Below are 25516 nucleotides of genomic sequence, written 5' to 3'. Positions count from 1 at the left end.
TCATACATAAAGTGAAATGAGAACCACTTGATTTCTTTCGCGGTATCGTTTGATTTTCCCGCCCACAGTTAACTACTGTTCGTGACGTTCACTTCGAAATCTCGAAAAACAAGGAATTAATAATAAAGGAATTCTAGATTATCGGTGTTAAAGAGAATCGAGGCATACGAACGATGAACGATAGGAACGAAATAAAAAATTAGTGAATACCTCAAAGGTGAGGTTATCTCATGACGATACGATTGGCAGCACTGGTATTCATCAGGGAGCTTCCGCCAGTAGTCGGTACTCAACCGACTTGAACGCTTCACGTCGCCGTGCAAGAAGTGCGGGAGTGAAGTTAACGAAAATTGGGGTTAGTTACACACTGTAGCCGAATCGCGCATTCAACAAAAAGGTGTGCGTGTCACTGTTAAAAACAAAATTTTCACTTAGACAAGTGACATTACATCAAGATGAGTGGTCTATTGAAGCTGTCGTCTTTACTGGCAAAGAATCCTCCCACGACGACGTTGGTAAGTTGGTTTTCGTTAAGTTACATAATTTTTAATCTAACAATGATCCACCTTTACTGTATAATACTCGGCGTTGATCAATTACGTAAGTTTACCAGCACGTATTAACGTATACCTGTATCGATTCTCTCGCAAAATTCTCTTCGTTACATACATCTCATACTCTTTAGTTGCTATCTAAAAAGAACGAATAAATAGCTACTAAAAATACAATAATTGAATTGATATCGGTTTGAATGGTTTCGAAGTAGATAGGAGAACGTTTAGCAGACGATTCTAACATCGAATATCTTTTTTTTGCCGCACTTCCCTCATTTCGTACGCGCCACCCCGTAACTAGCCGGCCTGCACAATATTCATGATTTTTCACTACAAAGTAGGTAACGGTGATTCTAATTTCCGTTATCTTCGCTAAACAAACAATTATTTGCGCCTTTTCTACCTCGATATCGAGCCCAAATACGCGACAATGAAACCGACTGCCGTATCACGCTTTAGAAGTTTAATTATAATTGCGGATGAGTTACCGGCACGGGAAGCTGACATTAGCGCGAAATTACACTCTTTAAATTATGATTTCATCTATTATAAACTTATTGACTTTATCGTCTTCAGGTTTTTCCGCCTTATATTCATCGTTCTATATTCAACGTGAATGAAAATGCAATAGAATTATTTTAGATAATAACTAAGTTTTAATCTCGTTCATTTATTTCGTATTTAGTGATATCTCATGAAACTCACTAGATTTTAAATAAATTTTGTAACACTGTGAAGTTTTGTTTAATATATCAGTTGAATGTAGAAGATTGAAATTTAAATGTACTGTAGAATAAATAGTTTGTCACGAACCACGTATCATTCCCCTTAGCCTCCATATGGTGAATGATATTCATAGGTACTAGAGTATTATGGTTTTATTGTGAAATCATTATTTTCCATTAGATAAAAGTTCTTACTTCTTGCTATGTAACCAGCTTTTAATCATTTATGTGACAAGTTTAATAAATAATGGCCTATTAGTATATTTTTTCGTTATATTCCAATAAAATTGTTCGAAACGCAATTAACCTTGTTTGTGACATCGAAAATCACGAGTCTTTATTAATTACATAATTTTATGTTTTATATATCATTATTATATTTTTATCCTTAGTTAAAAGGAATCGTTATTGTTGAAATAAATTTAAAAAAATTATAACAACACGAGTTATTACAAAAATTATAATTTTTCATGTACATATTAAATATATAATACATACGATATGCATATTTAAAAATTGTCGGGATGATTTTATTACGAAAAATATTATTCAAGATTAAATGTTCGTTCACAGATTGCTGGTGTTGCAATGTCAGTGAAAATGGATATATCACGAGTGAAATAAGTGTTAAATGTCGAACTATGGCCGAATTATTTATTAAATCGACTCGAGTTTTGTAATGATTTAAACAGTGTCATGCTGCTTTTTTCAATTCAGTTTCTAAAACTGTTTTGTGTTTTATAAATAGAGTATTAATGCAATGTGGTTATACTATATATATATACATAGTCATGTATATAAGAACATGCATACACTCACACATGCTAAGTTCAGACACTATAGAGATAAGATCCAGTCATGATTTTGTAATTAGTATATATGTGATATCTTTACTAGTCCTAACCAACTTTCTTATATATTCGTATTATTTCAGAATAAATTGGGATTACCTGTTATCGCAAATCGCAAATTGCATTATACACCAAATAGCAAAGCTGCAAAAGTCTCAGATGGCATTTCTAAGCAATATCCATTGATAGATCATACCTATGACGCTGTTGTTGTGGGTGCTGGTGGAGCTGGATTACGTGCAGCTTATGGCTTAGTTGCTGAAGGGTTTAAGACAGCCGTTATTACTAAACTATTTCCTACAAGGTCACATACTGTTGCTGCACAAGGAGGTATCAATGCTGCTTTGGGTAATATGGAGGATGATAACTGGCAATGGCACATGTATGATACTGTTAAGGGATCTGACTGGTTGGGTGACCAGGATGCTATTCATTACATGACACGTGAAGCCCCAAAGGCAGTCATTGAATTAGAGAATTGTGGCATGCCTTTCAGTCGAACTTCAGATGGTAATACTGTTATAATGTACATTGTTTTACGCTTTATGTAAAAATTAAATGTACATTTTCTTTCCTCTTTTTCTTTTTAATTTTGTTAATTATCAATATATTTTAACATTGTATATTTGCTAAGAAAAACAGTTTCGTAATATATGAAAGAATATTTGATCTTCCAAATAACAAATTACACTGTGGAAAAAGTTATCATATCAGATGCTAAGTACAATTACATTTGTATAATTGATTGTTATGTGCTCATATCTTCATTCGTATTCGTGGCCGATGTATCTGTGGTGAATGAACCACTATCTGATTCAGTATCATATTTTTTCTTGGTAGATCTTTTCGTTGTCTATAATCAGAGATTTATTTATCACATAATATACGTAAATATATTATATTTATAAGAAGTTAGAAGTTATAGTTTTAAACAAACAATATACTAACCTTCTTCTTTCTTTCTTTCTTGCCAATCTTTTCTTGTTTCTGCATCTCTTCGTTCCTTGGTTGTACTACATTGGTATCAAGTTTATTTATATTTTCATTCTTCTGTTGATTTTGCTTTTTATTTTTAATTCTCATAGCTGCCTTTATATATGGCTGTTTTTCATTAAGAGACATTTTCTCCCATCTTTTACTAGCCATTTCAAATATTTTTGTGCTTCTGACACCAGTATAATTCTGTAAATATATTTTTGTATTTACTAGTAAATATAGTAAATATACAAATATATTTTTTATGTGTTTAATTACTTGGCTAAAGTCCTGAATAAAATTTATAAAAGCATTAGAACTTATCCATTGTTTAGTGTTTTTATGTGGTGACCGGGAACGAGAATGGGTCCTTTGTTTCCCTTGTGGAATTGAATTTATGCTTGAATTAAACAAATAATAAGTATAGACAGTGATTATCTATGCAATGATAATTAATGAATTTACAATAAACCAATCATAAAAAAGTAAATAATAGAAATGTAGAATTTACTTATTTGTTTTTGTTCTGTAATGTGATTCAGAGTCCCTTATTTTTGAGAATTATTCTTATAATTTCTTTTGTACTTCTCTTCTTTATAATTTTCTTCAGAAGATTTACAATAATTTTGCTTTTCATTTCTATTTTCATCCATAATTAAAATATATATAGTTTGTGCCTTCTTGATATTTATAATAGTTTCAGCATTATTACTTATGAGTATATTCTAAAAAAATATTTATTATCACTATTAAATTTTATTCTATTGCGAAAAATGTTCATAAGAATTTATTGTCATTTAGAAATAACAAGTCACATTTTATGGTTACTATGTACTCAACTATTGTTACATTTCTACTGATAATGTGAATATGTTCATGTATATGAAAAGTTTTAATTTCAGAGCAATACTTCCATATGGACAAAAAATAATAAGAGATAAATGATATATAATATGTTATATAAAATAAATATGAAGAATTAGACAAAACTGTATCTAAGATAATGATTTCTATTACAGGCAAAATATATCAACGTGCTTTTGGTGGACAATCTCTGAAATTTGGAAAGGGTGGCCAAGCTCATAGATGTTGTTGTGTAGCAGATAGAACTGGACATTCTCTACTTCATACATTGTATGGTCAATCATTGAGTTATGACTGCAACTATTTTGTTGAATACTTTGCTCTGGATTTACTAATGGAAGGAGGAGAATGTAGAGGAGTGATTGCCCTTTGTTTAGAAGATGGTACACTTCATCGTTTTCATGCTAAAAATACAGTCTTAGCAACTGGAGGATATGGACGTGCATATTTCTCTTGTACATCTGCTCACACATGTACTGGTGATGGCACTGCAATGATATCTAGAGCTAATTTGCCTAATCAAGACTTGGAATTCGTGCAGTTCCATCCTACTGGTATAAAACAATGTGCAAACGTTTATTTGATTTCTATGCATACATATGTATTATAGATTTATAAAATTGTTTACAATTTTAGGAATATATGGAGCTGGTTGCCTCATCACAGAAGGCAGTCGCGGTGAAGGAGGCTACCTCGTAAATAGCGAAGGTGAAAGGTTTATGGAACGTTATGCTCCAGTCGCAAAAGATTTAGCCTCTAGGGATGTTGTATCTAGGTCTATGACTATTGAAATCCGGGAAGGCAGGTAAGTCATATAAATCGAAAGACGTATAAGATGTTTTAAAATCATACAATGAATGAAAATTTGAAATTTTTTCAAAATTCTTTTAATACTTTGTTATCTAGAGATACTAATAACAAAAATTTATTTTTTATTGGTTTGCAGTTTTCCTTTTTTTTTTTTTTTTTTTTTTTTTAAATATAAATTATTAAATATTAAAATTCTTTTAATTTAGCAGTTATATCTTCTATCATTACTAAAATTAGAACTAAAATGCAATTTGATACACAGAATATAATTATAAACATAAAAATACGTAAATATACATATACGTAATGTAAAAGTTGAAATTTTTTTTATTTGAAAAAAAGATTCACTATGACACATTAGGTTGGGGAAAAAAAATCCATTTAAAATTATAAAAATAATGGATTTATTTTTCCCCAATGTAATATTTAGATATGCTTGTAGGATTCTTTGATAGTTTATAAAAGCGTTAGAAGACTTACGATAATTTATTTATACACATAACTTAATTTAGAGGTGTCGGCCCCGAGAAGGATCATATCTTTTTACAACTCCATCATTTACCACCTGAACAGTTAGCGGCCAGGTTACCTGGAATCTCAGAAACGGCCATGATATTTGCTGGAGTCGATGTAACGAGAGAACCTATTCCAGTCATACCTACGGTACATTATAATATGGGTAGGCGTTTAATTTCATTAAAAAATTAACTGTTAAATATTATAGGTATTATGAATTCATGATAATTTTATATTATTAAAAATTAAATTATGTAGGAGGAATACCGACAAATTATAAAGGGACAGGTTCTAACAAGGGCAAATAACCAGGATACAGTTGTGCCTGGACTTTACGCTTGCGGAGAGTCAGCTTGCGCATCTGTACATGGTGCTAACCGTCTGGGTGCAAATTCATTATTAGATTTAGTCGTATTTGGCCGTGCTTGTGCTAAAACAATTGCAATGGAAAATAAGCCATCACAAACTATTGGGCCTCTGAAACCTGTTTGTACCATTTTTTTTGCAATAACCACCGACTAGTAACATACAAAAATCGATTATCATAATTTAAATATGATTTAGAATGCCGGAGAAGAAACTGTGGCGAATTTGGATTGGATTAGAAATGCGAATGGTAATGTTCCCACCGCGGACTTGAGATTGAGCCTGCAAAAAACCATGCAAACTCATGCAGCTGTGTTCAGAACAGCTGAAACATTACAAGAAGGTAGAATTTTTGAAATTTTAAAATTATCTTAAACATTGATAAAAATTTGTATATTTTTAAATTATATTAGGTTGTCAGAAGGTGTCTGCATTATACAAAAAATTAAACGACCTTAAGGTTGCGGACAGATCTATGATATGGAATTCTGACCTTATAGAATCTCTCGAATTACAAAACTTAATGATTAATGCTGTGCAAACAATAGTAGCTGCTGAAAATAGAAAAGAAAGTCGTGGCGCTCATGCGCGTGAAGATTTTAAAGATAGAATTGACGAATACGATTACAGTAAACCACTCGATAACCAACAGGCAAAACCGCTGGATCAGCATTGGCGAAAACACACGCTCACGAAAGTTAATGTTAGAACAGGAGAAGTGAGTGATAAGTCATATGCAAATTCTAATGTTTCTTTTCTAACAACTTAATAAATTAAATTTGTTTTTCAGGTATCTATCGATTTCAGACCTGTCATAGACAATACTCTAGACAAACAGGAATGTGCGACGGTTCCCCCCGCGATTCGTTCCTATTAGAGTTTTATTCTAAGTAAATATGTAACTTTAGCTTTCCTAGCTTCTTAATGAAATTTCTTCATCGTCATATATTTAAAAATTATCCGTTTGCGCGATTGTCTAATTTTTGTACAGGAGGGAACGACCGACAAGGAAAAGTTACCGATATTTTATCATTACAATGCAGCAACTTTATTTATTACTGCACATAAACCACGTCGTGCACCAAAGTGTAATTCTTGTCAATACTTGCACACGTTGCAAGCAAGATTAGTTGTCCTTGTAGGATAATGGTGCTGAGATTATCTTCATTATTTCAAAGAAGAGTTTGATCGATCTCTTAGCGAATCAATGCTACTTTTATGTAAACTAAATAGTAAAATATTCTAGCGTGATTCAGGCAGCAAGTAATTTCACGCACAGATCTTTTAAGGAGGAACGTTCTCCCTACCTCTACGCGATGTATTCAGTATTTCTCTTTGTGCAATTCACAGTCAGAGTTATGTCTTTTTCTACCAAACAATTTTGCAAATTGTACCCAATAATGTTAAGAGCTATTTAATGGAGATATTTTGTACGATACTTTATGAGCTAGTACTCCCTAAAAGGTTGTGCAGCAAAAGTATGCCACTTTCGATGCGGCTATATACTTAACGTTAACAGGTTAATGTAGAAACAGGCTTCATCAACAAGAGCAATAATTAAACTTAATATGTTTGTGATTAAAGCTTTCCAGTATTTAATATTCAATAATGAAATTTATTCTGTTTGGACGTAACACAAATTTGGAGTGTCAGTACTTATCAACATTCAGCATGTATCGATTTGTATTTCTCTTTTCTTTTTCTTTTTTTCTGGTTATCATGTTTCTATGTTACCTGTTACAGTCGTGTGTTTTTATCGTACTATGTATTTCGTGAAATGCAAGTGAATAATTATTGAAATCAAAAAGTACATAGATGAAATCGTGTACTTTGATGTAATTTAACCTGAGTGAACATGCTACGGCAGCATGCTAAAAGTGTACATAAGATTGTCAATAAAAAAGAAACCTTCGTATACCTCTTTATTTAAAAATTATTTCATCTTAAGTAATCCTGTAAGGGTAAAATTTTGCTTTTCGCATGCATGATTGTGTACTATATGTATATATCGTGATTATAAACAACACCAATTTCTTCTGACGAATATCGTTTATTAAACCCATAATAATAATAATTTTAATGTTCTGGTCATAAATAAGAATTTTACGGATTAAATAAAAATTGCTACCAAACGTATTTTCTAAAGCATTAAACTAAAGCTCATAGCTGGGCTAATACTTCAGAAAATGTTCACGAGTTACAGTTTAATTTAAAATGAGTATGGATTTGATGAATATGTTCTCGCATACGAAACATTACACCATCAAAGAATACACAGATATGTTCAAAAATGAATCGTGCGCAAATTATGCAATGCAATCATTTTACAAAAGCTAATGTTATAAACGTTTCGGTGATCGTAAAAAAAAAAAAAAAAAAAAAAAAGAAAAAAAGAGAATGAATGGTACAAATTTGATAAAATCATTGGCACCAACATAAATGCTTCTCTTTGATCATTTCTCTCGTGTAAGCTACATATACGTTATTTAGCTACAACTGAGTAGAAACATAATATTACGTGGATAACAGTAAATAGAGGGTGACGCGCTTCTAGCTACTTCTTATTTGACAAATTTAAAAATCGCATTTTACAATAAAATTTCTACACGTACGATGACATTTAAAATCGTACATCTTTTCCATCACAAATGCGGTGTACTTTTAACTCGTAAAAAGAATTCACGTTTACTAGCTTCTATATACTTCGGTCGATATTTTTCACGACTCTGCTTCTTAGGCTAATTTTTGTAGTTCTTGGCACTTAGCACCAACGTTTAGAAATGCAATTGCAGATGAAGACGTATCGTGCTTGATATAATTTCAAACTTCTATATTTCTATGAAATAAAGAATTAATTGTCTGTACGCATATATATATCGTATGCATTCGGAAAGCTCCCGCAATTGAAATAATCTTAATGAAGAATAAATTAAGCAATTTTGTATGAGGTTGATACGTCTTTCAGTCCTACAAAAAACATTTTTGCGTGTTGTTTTGCAAATTTCTCTTAATTATCACATTAATATTTCAATAGAATGTATTAATATGAGAATACTTTCTAAAAAAGAAAAAAAATATATATATATAATCCTTCAATATTTAGTGAAAATTTAGCTTCTAATTTTGATTTAATAAATCTTGCCTATTGTATCAATAAATACATGAGTCATTTTTTTTTGTTTTTACATCTTTTGGACTATATTTCGATTCAAAATTCCAACTTTTTACAAATTGACCTAAGAGAAACTCGTATTACTTTTTAATCACGTAAAATGTTACTTAAACCTTGAACGTTGTGCATCCTTTCGAGACCAAAATTACGTTAGCTAATAAAGAAAGATCTAAAATGTATTTTTCGTTACAAGCTAAACGTGGGAATACTTATTACAGATCCGTAAAACACAGTGATATACACGCGTGCGCATGTGTTTTAGTACTACTTATTCACGCTCTATTACCATTTCGCGCAAATATTTCCTCGCTACTTTTGTCAAAATATCGCAACCTTTTTTTGGCAGCAAAATATATATAAAAGCTTATGTATGGAATTCGAATAACAGCTTGCATCAATGTTTCTCAATTAATCGATAAATTTACTAACCGCCATTTTCATCAAAACGTAATTACAATCTCGATTAATTTTTTTCAAAGTATACAATTTTGTAGATTCATCGAATCTTTGCGTTTTTAGAACAAATTTTAACCATTATCAATGTTTCACACATTTTGAAAAATCGAGGCGTGCGCCGAAATTTGCCACAGCGGTTAACATATATATATATATATTCCAAACGAAAGGTGATTCGAAATTTGCAATAATACAAGAGTATCGAACGTGGTATTGCATTGTACCCTTGATTACGGATCTACCAAAAAGCAATCGTCAGCAGCGAAAGTTCCACGCGATAATTCTTTGCTTTTCTTTAAATCCAAGTGACTTTTTAATTCACGATGACGATGAAAACGGCGACGTTTGCTTGAGCTCTAAGAAGATTCTTCGGTAATCGACCATTCATGGTAATGCATCGTCAAACAGGAAGCCATGGGAGAAGAACGGTTGCATTGTCCGATGTTGCCCGTTCCGTTCTTGCTCCTCAGGAACATAATGTATCATCTATGCATCCAGAATCCACATTCACACATTTCCGATTCGCACAATGGTGGTGGGGTGACGCTATATGGATGGTGATGGATTAAGTCTTGTGCATGGTTGACGGTACACGACGACGTCTCTCTATGCATTCGTCGTTGAACACCGTTCACGAGGTGGCTCGTAGTTTCTCCAACGCTGGCACCAATGGCTCTTCAATGGAAGGACCGCAACTAAGTCCACATTCGCCAATCCATCTTGCTTTTCCACTGGCGTGGGACTATAAAGACAAAAAGTAGATTAATCTAATTTTTCTGTCGTCATTATAGTATTGACAATGAATACGAATAAATATAAATGTTCTACGAGTTTTTAAAATATGATTAACCCTTTGCACTCGACGATCTTTTCGTTAGAGAAAAATGGTAATTCGAAGACTTTCTCTCATAAAGTCGGCGAGATTTTTTCAAGCGGTAAATAAGAAATCGTATGCAAATTAATACATGGAATTATTTTATTTTGATATTCCACGTATCGTTGGGTAATTTGAAATTTCATATATTAATTAATACTCTCGAGTGCAAAGGGTTAATATTTCCGGTAATTTGGCATTTTTTTCAAATTATGCTACATAGATTACATTCCTTTATATCGGATAATAGTATTATCTTTAACGCGATGGTACCAATTATCGTTTCCCTATCCTTAATTGCTCAGAAATTGTTATATAAAACTTCGTTACGAATCTTCACGCGTGATGTTTTCACCTTCGATTGCCGATTTTGAGAAAGCGAACTATGAAAACTTTATTATTATAAGCTGACATTAAACTCATTCTTATCAACTGACTGGCACGACCAAGTTTGTTAGGGCTTATCACGAACAAGGCGGTCGTTAATATGACCTTGGCGGTAACTCGTAGCTATTGTAAATGTCACTCGCATAATCGATAAGTAAAACTGTTCGTCTTACGATTAACATCGAGTATGCGGTTTAAACGTTAAAATTGATTTTATTTTCTCGACAAGGACTTTAAGGAAGACGACTGATTGGCCATGGCGGTTTTTGCAGCGTTTGCGAGGTATGCGCTATGGTTAAGGGCAAAAATAGATATTTACCATAGTAAGGTCGCGTTTCCACGAGGTGCGGCAACGTCCGTCACAAAGTGGGCACGGTCGTTGGAGGGAATAGCCACCGCATTCGCTGCAGTCGAGAGAAACGTGTTCTTCGCTCCACGAAACCCCACATCTACAAATAAAAAAGCGAATGGTTAAGAAAGGCTTACATTTTAGAATTACGCGAAATAATACTAAAAGATATAATTTTCTAGCTAATACGGTAATAATCTTATAAAAAATAAAAATTAATTCGAAGACACTGACGCCATCTTTTAACACATTGTTGATCGGTCACGAGTCAACTCGTGATCTGCGCTTTTTTTTTTATTTTATTTAGCTAATAAAACTAGTTGTGTACTTTATTATAAAAGAGAAATTTTATTTCCACATGCAATTCCGAAGAAATAGCCAGTGATATGAGATAAATTCTGAAAAAAATTACAAGTCAACAATGTGTTAATTTGAAGCCAACGATGCCATCTTTTAACAAGTGTAACAACAAATTCAGTCGATCTAATTCATTCTATCGTAAAAGACGTGTATTGTATTGTACTTATAATAAAGGTGCATGAAGTTTATGTTAACTCTAACAAATTCTGTGTTCTTTATTCGGTTGTAATAGAGGTTATTTCCTATCGAGTTGCTTTCGTAATAATTAATAAGGTAACCCGATTGCACAATACAGTCCCTTGGTACCGCGTCCCTATAATTACAAAATCACGAAGTGGAAGTAATCGTAAACCCGATAGGTTATGGAAATGTCCTAAGTTCATCCTCAGCCAGTACACTGCTGTATAGAAGTTTCTAACTACGTTACATTTTTCTAAAATTGTACAAACTCGCGTGCTATCCTGTTCCCTTTCACAGCGTAGAATATTATAATTAATATCGTCGAGCCGACGTTTATTGATTTCAGCGATAGATTTCAATTTTCGTTTCCTTGTACATGAAAGTTCGTAGTTTCTTTGCCGTACTGAATAATTTTGAGGTTAGGTTGACTCTTTGCGATCGTGAAACGAAGACAGCGACACATATCGAGAATATACTAAACAATAAGAAACAACAAATCGAGGGAAATTTCTCGAGTTAAAAAAAAATGTTTAAAATTATTTTTCGTTATATTACAAGCAGCTTTTGCACTAAGAAATAAAAAAATATTCACGTATATTACGATATTCGTTCCCAAAGGGTTAAAATATCAATTTTCGTTTCTTATCGAATAATTTAGAATTGCTATCGATCTCATTTTCGAAATTTCGGGATTCCCGAGAGAAACGTAAGAAATCACGACTAGTACGTATTTAGCTACTTCTTTCTATATCGGGTCAAAATATCAAATGCCTAAAAAAATTATTTAATAAGCTACGACGTAACTGGAAACGTCCCGATAGGTCGCGTCGCGATCAATTTCAACGAAATCTGCCATTTTGAATCGCTCGTGCGACAGCGCCAGTGACGTAACAATCAGATTCGATTGGGACAATGGAGCCCAAGAATTATGGGGTTTAAACCGGATTTCTCCGTGGCATTTGACGCGGCCAGCGTCTAAAACAAATTTAATCACCGCAACTCCGGATCATGTCGGATTCTATTGTCGATCTATTGTCAGCTTGACGTCGCGACGACTCGGAAAGTTCAACTTTGCTTGGTTAGCGTTAGGCCGCTCTCAGGACCCCTGCTAGTCACGACCATTGCGCGCGTCTACACGTTATATATACGTTACGTTCCTAACCTCCACACGGTCGGCAAGTGGGACGACAGAAATCGTGCATACAGGATGATCATGAGACGATTAGAAGTCAATAGCCCAAGGAGAGAGCGTAATTACTGGCCTATATTAAAAATGATGCAGGGAAGCCGGGTTAATTGTTTCTGATAGCTTCTATTCTCGTGTCAACTACCACATGTATCCACTTCTCGCGGGAAAACGCGTAGCATAAGTTGCCCGTAGGCATAACACAGTTAGGTTAACTCTAGATTCATAAACTATATTTACGGTTACATTGTTCATGAACATATATCTATGATACACCTTACTTTTAAGGTCACCTAATTTAAGTATTACGGGAGATATTAATAAAAATCTACAAATATTAGTTAGAAACAACTTTTATTGACAATTTAAACACGAAAAAGAAATTGAAAAAATCAATCTGAGCATTTCTAGGCACAAACTACCGCGATGTTCCATACACTTGCTGTAAGAATTTTTTTAGTTTAAGGTGTAGGAGAGACGTGTGTTTATGAATCTAGGATTAACACTAAACACCGGTAAATAAAATAGTAGTAGATCTTAAAAAAATGAAATAAAGGGAAATATTGAAGGATCGATTGTACGTACATTGGAAGAAAAATCACGAAGATAAATGGTTTATACTATAACGTTGAACGCGGAATTTCGAATGATAGTTTTAAAAACGGTCATTTATGCCACGGTAGGATTAATATTAACCTAAGGTAGGGTCAAATAACCTCTTTTAAAATTTATTTTAATATTGTACGTTCATTGTTATTTCCTTCGCTCGTTTGAATTTTTGTAAATTCTTATATCATCTGATTATTATATGATTCAATTTCTCGCTTCTTCTTTTTCTCGCAGCTTATTTTTTATAGCGAAAAATTCTTTAAAAGACCGGTACGTTTAGTGTTAAGGGACTATCGAGTTTCGTACGCTGTTTTTACTATTGTTAACAATTAACCCTTTGTGCTCTAGGAATTTTTTCGTCGTGAACGACATTAACCCGAAGTTTTTCTTATATGTTTGTATTCTCGCTGACACTTCTAATAGTGAAATAAAAAAAGAAAGGCACGTGTTCGGGTTAAGGTAATCGGTTACTCCGCGTATAATTATTCTTAATATATTTATCGTTTCGTATTAGTTATTTAGATTATGGAATTAAAACAAATTGCGACTAAAACTCACCTCTCGAGTACAAAGGGTTGATTATAAAAACTTTAATTATTATATATATAGGTAATTCCTCTATAACACGTTAGATAGGTTTCTAGAAAATCCCGTGTTGCATTAAACCGTGTTATACGAGACCCAGAGACAAAAAGGGGGTTACATTCCAAAAATTTAATGAAAACAAATATTTTTTTTAATTCCATATAAGCACAAAATCTTAATACATTTGATAATTTGTTTATAGATTTCCATGTAAAGCTCCTGTATAGTTTATTATTCATTCCCGTCGTTATTTTAAGTTAATTTAATTTTTCGAAAGTGTGAAACAAAAATTATAATAATTTTTTTATCGTATTAGAATGAAGCCGTGTTATAAGAGCCGTGTTGTAGGAGATCTACCTGTATATATATTATTATATAATTATAATTATTTCATTGACTAAATTTAATTGTAAAATATGAACTCAATAAAACTTAACTATATTTCTCTTATACGATTTTTAATACTATATGTAATTGCGTATAAATGAAGTCATCAATGGTAAGGAAACGTTTATAAATTCGTATTTACGTTAGAAGTTAGATCGGCAGAGAATTGGAAATTTAATGTAATTTTAATTACAGGGAGATCAATCTTCGAACGCAACTCTGCAGAACGAATTTATGATTTGGCAAGTAAACCGAGCTGCGAGACTTACGTGAAACAAGAGTTCAGTTGAGCACGAAGTTCCTCAATGGTAAGGATCGTGTCCTGGTACTGAGGATGAGATCCTTGGAGGCCATCGTCGACACTCCCGCATGAACTGTGGCAGGACAGAGAAATATTGCTCCTGCAAGAATAACACAGGATATCCTTTAATACGAAACGTTACGGAAAATTTTATTACGTAGATATAAACGTTAATTTATTTTTAATAAATTATAGCTTTAACGAATTAACCCTTTCCGCTCGAGAGGCGAGTCTCGGTCGCCATTTAATCATATTCTAAAGATCTATTAATTAATATATCAAACTTAAAATTACCCAACGATACGTGGAATATATATAATATATATAAAATAGTTCTATGCCTTAATTTGCATACGATTTTCTTATCTACCGTTATAAAAATGTCGTCGACTTTATGGAAAAAAGACTTCGAATTAATATTTTTTGAAAGATCTTTCTTTAATCTTTTTTCAATGAAGAATCGTCGAGTGCAAAGAGTTAATCCATTCGCTGTTAGAAAAATTTAGAATTAAATCTGCTTTAGGCGTGAAGATTTTATTTTAAAGGAATTTCAAAGAAGCTGATAATATTTAGTTCGAGATATAGCGCTAAAATGGCATTTATCTCTTCTAATAATTTCTAACTCAAACGGATGTAAATTTAATAATATTCCACTACGAGATATCTCGTAGTTGGCAGTGAATGGGTTAATTATAAACGAATAAAGAATCTGTAATTTCTGCTAGCATGAATTCGCTAGTTGTCTTGTAATTATATCTAGAGTGTTTATAGATACTAGCGAAGTTGTACACTGAAACGGACTCGGAAATGTTTAATTAAGCATAAAAATTGGCCGACGTTAATGAAGTTTGTTAACGAGCTTATCAAATTACGTTATATACCGCGTCATAAAATTTACAGGAATTCACAGATGGTAGATGTAACACAAAAGAAATTAGCCGGAAATGTTCAAGCTGTAGAACGATGTTATAATACCAGATTACTCTGCCCTGTCTAAGTTTTATGGCTGTTATTCAATTAAAACGGTGATTATAATTCGATACAACTCAACAGCACAATTCGATAATATTCAAACGCTTAATCGCTTTCTTTACAACTTTATTATCTTCTTTTGCGTTTGACGACTTACATAAAGCGACTTATTTATTCTAAACTATGGAATATTTATTCCTTCAAATTTTTATTATCGTTCTGTTAAGTGTTCCAAGAAACGCAACGGAAACGTTTCCATTTGCTATGTTAATATAAATAAATGGCTTTATGTAAGATAGGAAAAAGTTTCGTAGAAAGATTAGACTGATTATTATCTACGAACTATGAATATCGAAGATTTGCACAACGTAAAAATGAACGCAGCAAACGAAGTGGTCGTGATACTACTAAAGTCGTCGCATATTAGAAATTATACGATACGTAAGCGATGCCTAAGTCAATAGTAGATAATGTTGGTTCGGTAAAATTCCAAGAGATAGAATTGTAACATTTGTGTGATACTTGGTGATCGATCGCGAAGAATCTTATCAAGGAACGTCGAGCAATAAATTGCCAAGCGATCGTGAGCAAAGGTTTTTTTTAAGATGGCGTAAGCTGTCGAGAACGATTCGACTGAAAGGTGGACCTTGAAAATGACCGTACGTTAAACCCGGAAGATCTCACGCCAAGGTTATTCCTTTTCGTGTGTTTTTGCCGACCGTTATAATTTTTGCGAGGGACAATGCTCACGTCAACCGATAATCGGCACATCTTTTTACGCAAGTCTCATTCGAAAGATAAAACTTCTACCTTCACATGTTGCTTTAAAACTGTTGAAATATTTGATAAGACAAAAGTACGAATTCTTATTATTTTTATCGTAATAATATCAATTAATCCTTTGCACTCAGCCAACATTCCTTTTAATGCGACAATAACTATATTAAAAAAATAAAACGATGTAAAAATAATAACACACGAAATACGTGTGATTCCAAATGTAAATGTAGAATTATCTTTTCATATATTAACATAAAAAGTATCACTAAGTTTATAGAAACACAAGAGAAGCTTCTTCATAGCGGAAAAATCTTAATCAATTAGTTCAGACGGAATATCGTGAAAATATTATTAAGGTATTAATAATTATTTTGTAAAACACCGATTAATCACTTCGTATACACTTAAACTGGTCTACTTTCTAAGATCCTCGTTGCAAAACGTTTATATCTCGTGGATTTATGTAAATATATGTAGCGGTTTACGTCAGTCATCGTAACTGTCGATAATGAGCATACTTCATTTTATTTATTCTAAAAAAAAAAAAAAAAACATTTAACTGAAAACATTTAAAATTTCGCGAAACTTTTAACTGACCCATAAAATTTTCTTAACGATATTTCTCATCTGAAGTATTTAATCAGAAAGAAAGAGTAAAATCTTTCGGATAAGATCGCCGATTCGTATATCGGTCGCCAAACGATCAAACGTATCAGTTGAACCGAATTCTTCCATTCGCTTATCGACTATCGATTTCTCATTCAAAGCGTGATCGGTAATCGATTTTTTTCATCCGACTATTTCCCCGAATATGGAATAAACGAGAAGAAACGAGAAGCAGCGGGGGGGAATAGAAACAGGAAGGATCTAACCGTGTGTGAAACGCGTGTACGTATGTTAAAATATGCAGGTATGGAAATCAGGAAGAAAAACGTTCCTTTCACGTGATGGTAACGTGGACAAGCGCGTAATAAGCAGTCCATGCGAGTTTGCGCGAGTGTGCGAAAGAATGACGCGCAAAGCTCGGAATCAGTAAACCAGGCTCTGTCTTTTTTACCGTGAACTCGTGTGTGTTTTAACATCCGAGAATGTTTCGAGAAATCCAGGGGGAAAAGAGTGAAATAAAAACTGGAATAAACCAGAGAACGGTTGTTTGTGTTTTATGTAAGATTAGTTTTAGAATATCCTTCGTTCGAATTATCTTCCCGATTCGAGTTGTATGACAATTCTGCGAACAAACAGTAATTACGAAAGTGGTCTAAGTCATATGTATAATCTAAAAATATAAAAAAATGTAAAATATAAAGTTATATTAATATATATATTAATTTAGTTTAAAATAACGTGGTGTAAAATAACTGACGAACTCATTTTTTTTTAATTTTGACTTAGACTACTTTCAGAATTATAGGCACAATTGTATAAGAACCACTTATACAAAATTATAGCTGATTAAAGATAAGCGAATTTAATTTACATCGCACATGGTCCGAATGTATGCGATTATTTAATAAAAGACGTAACCGTGTAAATACGATAAAATTTGAATTGCGTTATTATATATAATAAAATTTGCCTGGGACGTTACACTTTCCACGTATTTTATGATGGTTTAAGCAAGAAATCTGAGACAAGGAGAGTGCAAGGTTTGTGGGTCACCGATTTTTGCAAATATTTAAAAAATTACCGAATGTTTGCCTCCTATAATGATATATTTCCATAAACAGGTGCAAAATTTGAAGTAAATCGATGACAGGCCTTGCACTCTGCTTCTAAGGCAGTAGATAGAAATTTTACAACATAATAAGCCAATATAATCGGCAAGATTAATTGATACGAACGTAAGATTAACTCGGCTTAATTCCAGGACTAACTGATTAAAAAATGCGCGATAGAAGGTATTTACACTTTAAGTTTGTATTTTTAATACTACTATGTTTTAATTTCACGTGTATCGATAACAGGAATTAATCGAGCCAGTTAAAATATTATTACTCCGATATCAAATAAAGAGAAATTATTTCAACGTTAAAGCAAACTTTCTTTTAAAATTCCACCATCGACGTTACTATCCTAATCCCTCGACTTTGCGATTTTCTTCCGATATACGTAAAATCATTACTCAAATGTCTTCCGTTGTTCTATTTTTTAAAGATTCTACTTTTCCGTTCACCGATCATTTAACCGTGATAGATTTAGTTTCAAACCCCCACAACCCTAATTTTCTGTTCCCCAATAAGAAGAGAATGAGATAATTAAAAATTTAGCAAGAACATAATATTTTAACTAATATTGCGCAATTTTATTCTAAAATATTCAAGGTGATTTCCAATTTTAATCAAAGAAAGTACGGTAATTTAAAAGATCAAGCATCTTTTCATATCATTAAGGAGCACGGTATAGAGCTATTAACGTGTGTAATTGAAATACACAGCGTATGGTCCCGTATCACGGCCGATCTAAAGTACTTTCATTGTATTTAACAAAATCAGAAAGATTCAAATTACAATGTACCCGCTATCTAAATTTCATATCTCTATACAAATTTCTAGCTTGCAGAAAATTTATTTTCCCCGGTGCATCTGTTCGGAAATACGCGCGCGTGCACGCGCACTTCTCTCTCTTTATTTTTACACTCGGCAAGTTCCTTTCCCTCCTTTTCTTTCCTACGTCGCCGGAATAACCGGATCAACGCGTTAATTCGCATTATACGATGCAAATTCCCGGCGTTTCTTTTTAAGATTGCGATATATATCCAAGGTGGCCAGGTTACGCAGCGATTTGTTTCTGGCATGGCTGCCCTTTTGCGCACATGGGACCCCAAACGCACCTACGCAGTTCTGCGCACGATTAAACGGGAAACAACGTGACCGCGCAGCCTGAAGGATGGAACACAGTGCCCCTTTCTCTCTTGCACAGCAATTTCGAGAATTTCCGGCTTGCGTTAAGTATTAATTAACCACGATGAGGCTAAACGACGCGCTGTGAAATTCTTCACGGTACATCGTCGTGTGAATACGACTCCTGTGAACTTCTGCACCGAACAATGCGACCATGTTTAAGCTACAGGGTTAATGCCACAGGTTGATCGTGGTAACTCGAACGTAACTGAAATCAACTTTGCAAGGGAATATGGCTTCGCGAATTTCCGAATTGGCGAAAGGGTTTTTCCCTCCGAATATCCTCTTTTCTTTTCCAACGCTCTTTGGACCATCTTGTGTTATTAATTTATTGGTACGTAGCCCTGAGGCTGTTCTTATAGCCTTTCTTGTTAAATACCAACGATTTACGTTGTAATTGGATGACGCAACTATCTGATAAGAATTAATTAAAGTTAAGCGAGCTACGCTGCGCGTGTGTTTAATTAATCGGGATCCTGATTGAGTCATTAAAGATTTTATATTATAACGAAGTACTAAATTTCTTTCTTTCTTCCTTTAAACGGATGTTGTATTCTCTGTTCCTCGATTTCGCCGATTCGAAATGATTTAATGCGATAACTTTTGCTTCATTTCCATTTTGGTATAATTCCAATTTCTACAGACGTTGTTCTTTCTTTTAAAAATACAACGGTCACACAAACTGTCCTCGATTTGATCGCGTTAACGATTGGTTCTTTGAAATTGGTAAAGGAAATGTTCCAGATCGAGGAGTTATGGTTGCCCTTTAAGGAAATTTACGACGGCCAACCGGCGCTGGACAGTTTACTTTAACAAGAAATAGGAAACCGTAAAATAAAAGAAAAGCTATAACATCGTCGAAAGGATATGCCGATATAACAATTTTCAAGATACAGCTAATAATTACGTAGACCGCGAAAAGTTTGCAAGTAATTTGCTATCCGCGACTTGTTCCTCGATCTATCACGGTGCAATTGCACCCGAGTATTCATAATTTCCAACGCGAGGCCTAAAAAGTCAAGAATTCACCGACGACCCAAATAATTTAATTGTTGCTTTAAAGAGTGGTCGCCCCGCGAGCAAAAGAGATCCGGGTTCGAATCTCGGTCGAGGTTTCTCTCCCTGCATACTCGGTACACTCGAATAATCCGTCAATAACTCTGCAGTTCTTTCGCAATTCCAACAGTTCGCGTTTAAATCGGTACTTTAGACGAGGAAATAAGTCCGAAAATCTTTTCATCTGTTAATTAAAAAGGCGACTCGCCAAATCTGAAAATCTCTTCCTTTTATGAAAACAAACGTTACCATCGTCTACCCGAATATACTATTCTCTTTTGTTTACATTATCAGAAAGCAAAACAACGTTTTTCAAGCTGGAATAAATTCTTAATCCTTTGCAATCGACGTTTTTATTTTTTTTCCTACAAAAGAGTAGAAATTCACGGATTTTCTGTTATAAAACTGACGTTAGTTTTCCGAGTGGTAAAGAATCGCATATTGTTATCTTATCTCAATCCTTTGTGGACGAAAAACGAAGTCGAGTTTATACAAAATAATGAAAAATAAAGGGAAATTTTCTGAATTAAAAGATACGTACAACATCGACGAGAATGCTAAAATTATTTTTCGCTCCAAAAAATAAAAATATTTCCACGTGTATTATCACATTCACCCCAAAAGTGTTAAACTTGATATATTAATTGCAATTAATACATTAACTGCAAAGAGTTAAAATTTGAAAATTACAAAGCATAACAATAACATAAAAAAAAATGACACTTAACCGAATTTCTTTCTTCTTTTATTTATTTAAATTACTCTATTTTTCAGTCGAGCTAAATTCCGAATGAAAGATTTAAAATCGTCAAGGACTATTAATAACAAAATCGAAATAAAAAATTCGAAAAAACATTATGATTACTCAACGACTCGTTGAAAACCTGGGAATAACCTTAAACAGTTACCGATGCTTGTTCATTCATAGAAATGTAAAGGTAAAACGTTACAATGATTCCAAGAAGGATATATGTAAATTTAAAATCCGTTTCCTCCTTCAAAAGAATTTTTCCTGTTTTGAAGCAATAATCTTGATCTTTCCTTCTTCCCGAACACGAGATATTATTTATAAACCTGAATTTTCCATTCTTGCTTTTTCTTTCTTCCCTATGACCGTCGATTCGTATAAATAGCCAAAGACCTATTGTACTTCCAGGTATCCTAGGAACAAACTTTACCGGCGGTTTTGCGCGAAACTATGCAAGGCTTTGTGTGCCGAGGCTCTAAATAAAACGTGACAGAACAATGGTATAGGTTCGAATCTGGTGTCTATTACCAGATGCCCGACAGTTCCCTCTGTTCGATTCGTCCTTCGCAGTTTCTCCGCAGAATGGCGTAATGGCCGCAGACGCTGCCGCCACGTGCTTGTATTATGCAAAAACCACGCGATTTCTACGAATAATCACATCTCTAATAATAATTCCGCAAACTGATTTACATGATTCTCTCCTTTCTGTTTCTATTCCCTACAGCATAACGTCAGAGTAACACGGAGACTGCAAGTCCTTGGGTCATCGATTTAGTTTCAATTTTACAGGATGGTAGATTCAGCTCACCTGATGATGAAAATAATACGATTACAGAGGCTATTGATAAATAACTTTTTTCTAAAAAAGCATTGAAAGAAAGATCATTCATCTTCTTACGAGTTGAATCCAAACGTTAATTCATTGTTGCTCTATTAAATCGTTATGTGATCATAATTTGAAAGAAAATTAACCCAAGTATGCTTTGTCAAGCAAAATGGGCAATAATATAAATATTGTAATTTATATAATATATAAATTTATATAATTTATAATATTGTATTGTAAATTATATTACTTCTGAAATAGATAGTGACTTTAATATTATTCGTTGTAGCATTTAAAGTCTGACACTTAAAAACTTTCAATTTGAGATATGACGAGAATAAGTTTCCGGTTAATATCACACTTAAAAGTAGGAATGTTAAATTAAATCAATGATGAATCTTTACTTGCAAATATCTAAAGAATTATCGAGTAGTGGTCTCTATAACCGTATATCTTTATCTTGCAAAATCTAGCTAAATCGGTGACTCGAAGGCCTTGCAAGTCTCCTTGCAAGTGTACACGCGTTACATTTTCAATTACACGTTATTATTTTACAAATCGGTATCGAAAGTGTGAAATTTACCGAGGTTAGGATCGTCAAAGCAGAATTATCTAGGTGTCGAATGTCTACCGTTCCTATTGTTCATTCCACGAGTTCAAAATGTTCTTGAAACTTCATATTCGACAGGCGATATCGATATCTCACATAAACGATTGTTTTTCATATCTATTTTCTACATACAGTGTATATAGGTTAGTCTAATCGAAGCTAGACGTAGCAAATCGTTCAAAATTCTGACTCGTATTTGTTTTTCGCTCAAAATCTGCATAAATAAGAATCTCAACGAGGTTTGAAATATCGCGTCGCTTTTTTCGCTGCGAAATAAACGCACTTTTGATAGCAGAGAAATAATAACGCGTGCATCATTGGGCGTGTTACAAGCACCATTTATTAGTCCTGGTGACAACAAATTGGCAAGGGTAAAAGTGGATCGATTGGATAAACGAGGCCACAAGTTTCGAAGACCTATCGGTTTCCACGGGATACGAGATTCGTACTTAAAATGGAGGCTTATGACGTAAAACTTGTGCTCCACATCGCGTATTTATCGATACTTCGCGACTCGCTAGGAAGAAATTAGTCACTCCTAAAATTTTAATATCCCTGCTCTTTTTCAGCCTTTAAATTCCTGCCTTGTGGACAAAAATTTCGAAGAAACTGACTTTAACCCATTCACTGCCAAGAAAATTTATTGCGTTTTGCACAGGCTCCAAAATTTCCTTTTAAGGAATTTCAAAAATCTAATGATATTTATCTTTTCCAATAATTTCTAACTCGAACGGTTATAAACTTATCCCGTGATCGATTAAAGAAATCCGTCTCCAAAATTGGAATTAATTATCCTTGCTCTTTTTCAGCTATTAAATTCCTGTCTTGTCGACAAAAATTCGGAAGAAACTAACTTTAATCCATTCACTGCCAAGAAAATTTATTGCGTTTTGTCACAGGCTCCAAAATTTCCTTTTAAAGAAATTTCAAAAAATCTAATGATATTTAGTTTCAGATGTAGCGCTAAAGTGACAAGTATCTTTTCTAATAATTTCTAACTCGAACGGTTATAAACTTATTCCGTGATCGATTAAAGAAATCTTTCTCCAAAATTGGAATTAACTATAATCTTCTTCCTTTCATCTTCGTAAAAATATCATAAATTTTCATCGGATAAAATTGTTACTTTGCTTAATTATTCGCAAAGGAAACCGCAGAAGCTCTACACTCGTGTTTTCTTTCCTGATTCCTGATTATATCCTGTATATAAGAGAGTAAACAAAAACCGTTTCTATCCGATCTGTTATCTCTTACTCTTTCCGCGATCATCTTTATTAGCAAACACGACGGAGGAAAATGGAAAGCAACTTACCCATGGCGAGAAAGACTCTCGGTAGCTGGTTGTACAGACGTGGTCACAGACATGTTGTTGTTTTGATGAGTTACAACTGCAACAGAGAGGAGAGGTCTGGTTAATTACCATGGCCGGGGAATCGAGGACGTAAGAAAGAGGAATCCCCGAGAGAATCGAGATAAGGAAGGCTGTAAACACTCGTTGGAAATCCCTCTGGCAAGCGAAGAAAGGTCTCCGAGCCGGCAAACGAACGCAACGTATGTGGCACACGCGAATTCCGAAGGACATCCGCGATAAGTTTCACCGTGATCTCTCACCTTGGCACCGAACGAGCACTTTTACTTTCCCGCGAGAAAAGAAAGCCGAACGAACGCTGCACACGCTCTGAATCCTTTATTTTGACAATCCTAGTTTCCACAGCGTAACAGATTGTGCAATGTTTTACGGACACGCTTTCTTTCTATGACAATTTCTTCGTGAATGGAACACACGGGTAAACGATGCAGAATAACGCGTGCTTCACGATTCTATATGTCGTTTGCATCGTTTGTTATGCAATTAGACGTTACTTTCTTGCGAAAATGTAAGAAATTCGATGAACGTAGATATTTTGCTCTGAATTCTACGTAGGGTTATCTGGCAAAGTTATTTTCTTACGTTAACACACTTTGTCCATAGCGTCGTAATGATTTTCGCATAATGCGATACATATAATGTTGAATTATTATTCACAACGAATAAATTACAGCGTGTGACCGTATTTAACACGTGATATTGGTTTGGCGTGACGCATTTATTTTTTGTCCAAATTATGTATGTAGAAATGGAACGAGAACAGCTTTGAACGAATGTCAAGAGTGGTGGGACTCAGGACGAATGTAGGTAACGTTTACGATAGAAAGTTTAGGGATGGTCCTGAGTGTCTGAAGTATCTGGACCACCAAAGGAGATAAAATGAAAGGTTTTAAAGAAGAGTGTAAGAACGAAGGCCTGTTTAGTTTTAAAGCAGTATTCAGTAGTCGATCGTCAATGCAATCAAACGTTTTTGAAAGAAAAAAGGAAAGAGAAAACCAACCATCGTAATACCGCTTACAATTCTTTGCGAAGAGAGCTAAACAGAACGATTACATTTGTCTTAACCTTTGGCACTATTTTTTATCCGAAAAGCGTGTGTATGCTGGAAAACAAATAAAAAAGAATAAGAACAGTCGAGAGAAGAGTTAGTGTCACATTGTAGTTGAGATCTATGAGTTTTTGAGTTGTAATTGAAATAAGCGAAGAATAATTCGGATCCTCATCGTCTCCCCATTTACATTGTTAATTTATTTTATCAAGAAACAACCATCGACCAATCTCTGCAATAGGAATAATTAACCGTGAAAACCAGCAATCACCTTGATTTACACGTCGATAATAGATTTCGTTAATAAGCAACTATGCGAATATGAAAATGGTAATAACAGAAGAGAAAAGAAGGTGCAAACTGTAAAAATAATTCGATACGATCTGTGTGCTTCTTTTAAATTCGTGAAATCGATCATTAACGTTGTATCACTTTATTTTCAGGCTATTCCGTGTTGAAAATCGTTTAGCATGAGAAAAAGATCGGTGTAGGAGGCAGATCGTAACGGTAATAATTATAAAACGAGATTCCAGTGTCGATACAAGGTCGTGGGGAATGTCAAGGATTTCATCGTTCAGACATGGCAGTAACGTAGAGATTTCATTATCAAACAGCTACGAAGGAGCCTTGATGTATATTCTTAGAGAAATAAATCAAGGGGAAAAAATTGATACACTTGTCACGATCGATGTCATTGAGA

General features: G+C 33.8%; 2 protein-coding genes across 2 annotated transcripts; one reads left to right on the top strand and one right to left on the bottom strand.

Annotated features, from left to right (window-relative positions):
- Nucleotides 1–455: 455 nt before the first annotated feature.
- On the top strand, nucleotides 456–6538 carry LOC143220735 (succinate dehydrogenase [ubiquinone] flavoprotein subunit, mitochondrial-like). Its single transcript, XM_076446336.1, is given in 10 exon segments — nucleotides 456–515; nucleotides 2214–2640; nucleotides 4125–4523; nucleotides 4606–4774; nucleotides 5292–5458; nucleotides 5554–5573; nucleotides 5575–5781; nucleotides 5860–6004; nucleotides 6075–6379; nucleotides 6452–6538. Coding segments are annotated over 10 exon segments (1986 nt in total).
- Nucleotides 6539–9920: 3382 nt separating this feature from the next.
- LOC143220736 (protein pinocchio-like) lies at nucleotides 9921–23764 on the bottom strand. Its single transcript, XM_076446337.1, has 4 exons — nucleotides 23712–23764; nucleotides 14476–14607; nucleotides 10870–10999; nucleotides 9921–10031 (listed from the first exon to the last, which is right to left on the bottom strand). Exons 1-4 carry the CDS (start codon nucleotides 23762–23764, stop codon nucleotides 9921–9923), a joined length of 426 nt encoding a protein of 141 aa, XP_076302452.1.
- Between the last annotated feature and the right edge of the window lie 1752 nt (nucleotides 23765–25516).

The sequence above is a fragment of the Lasioglossum baleicum genome, unplaced genomic scaffold (genome assembly GCF_051020765.1).
Source record: "Lasioglossum baleicum unplaced genomic scaffold, iyLasBale1 scaffold1499, whole genome shotgun sequence".
In the NCBI taxonomy this organism is placed as follows: domain Eukaryota; kingdom Metazoa; phylum Arthropoda; class Insecta; order Hymenoptera; family Halictidae; genus Lasioglossum; species Lasioglossum baleicum.
This window is presented reverse-complemented; position numbering and strand designations above follow the sequence as displayed.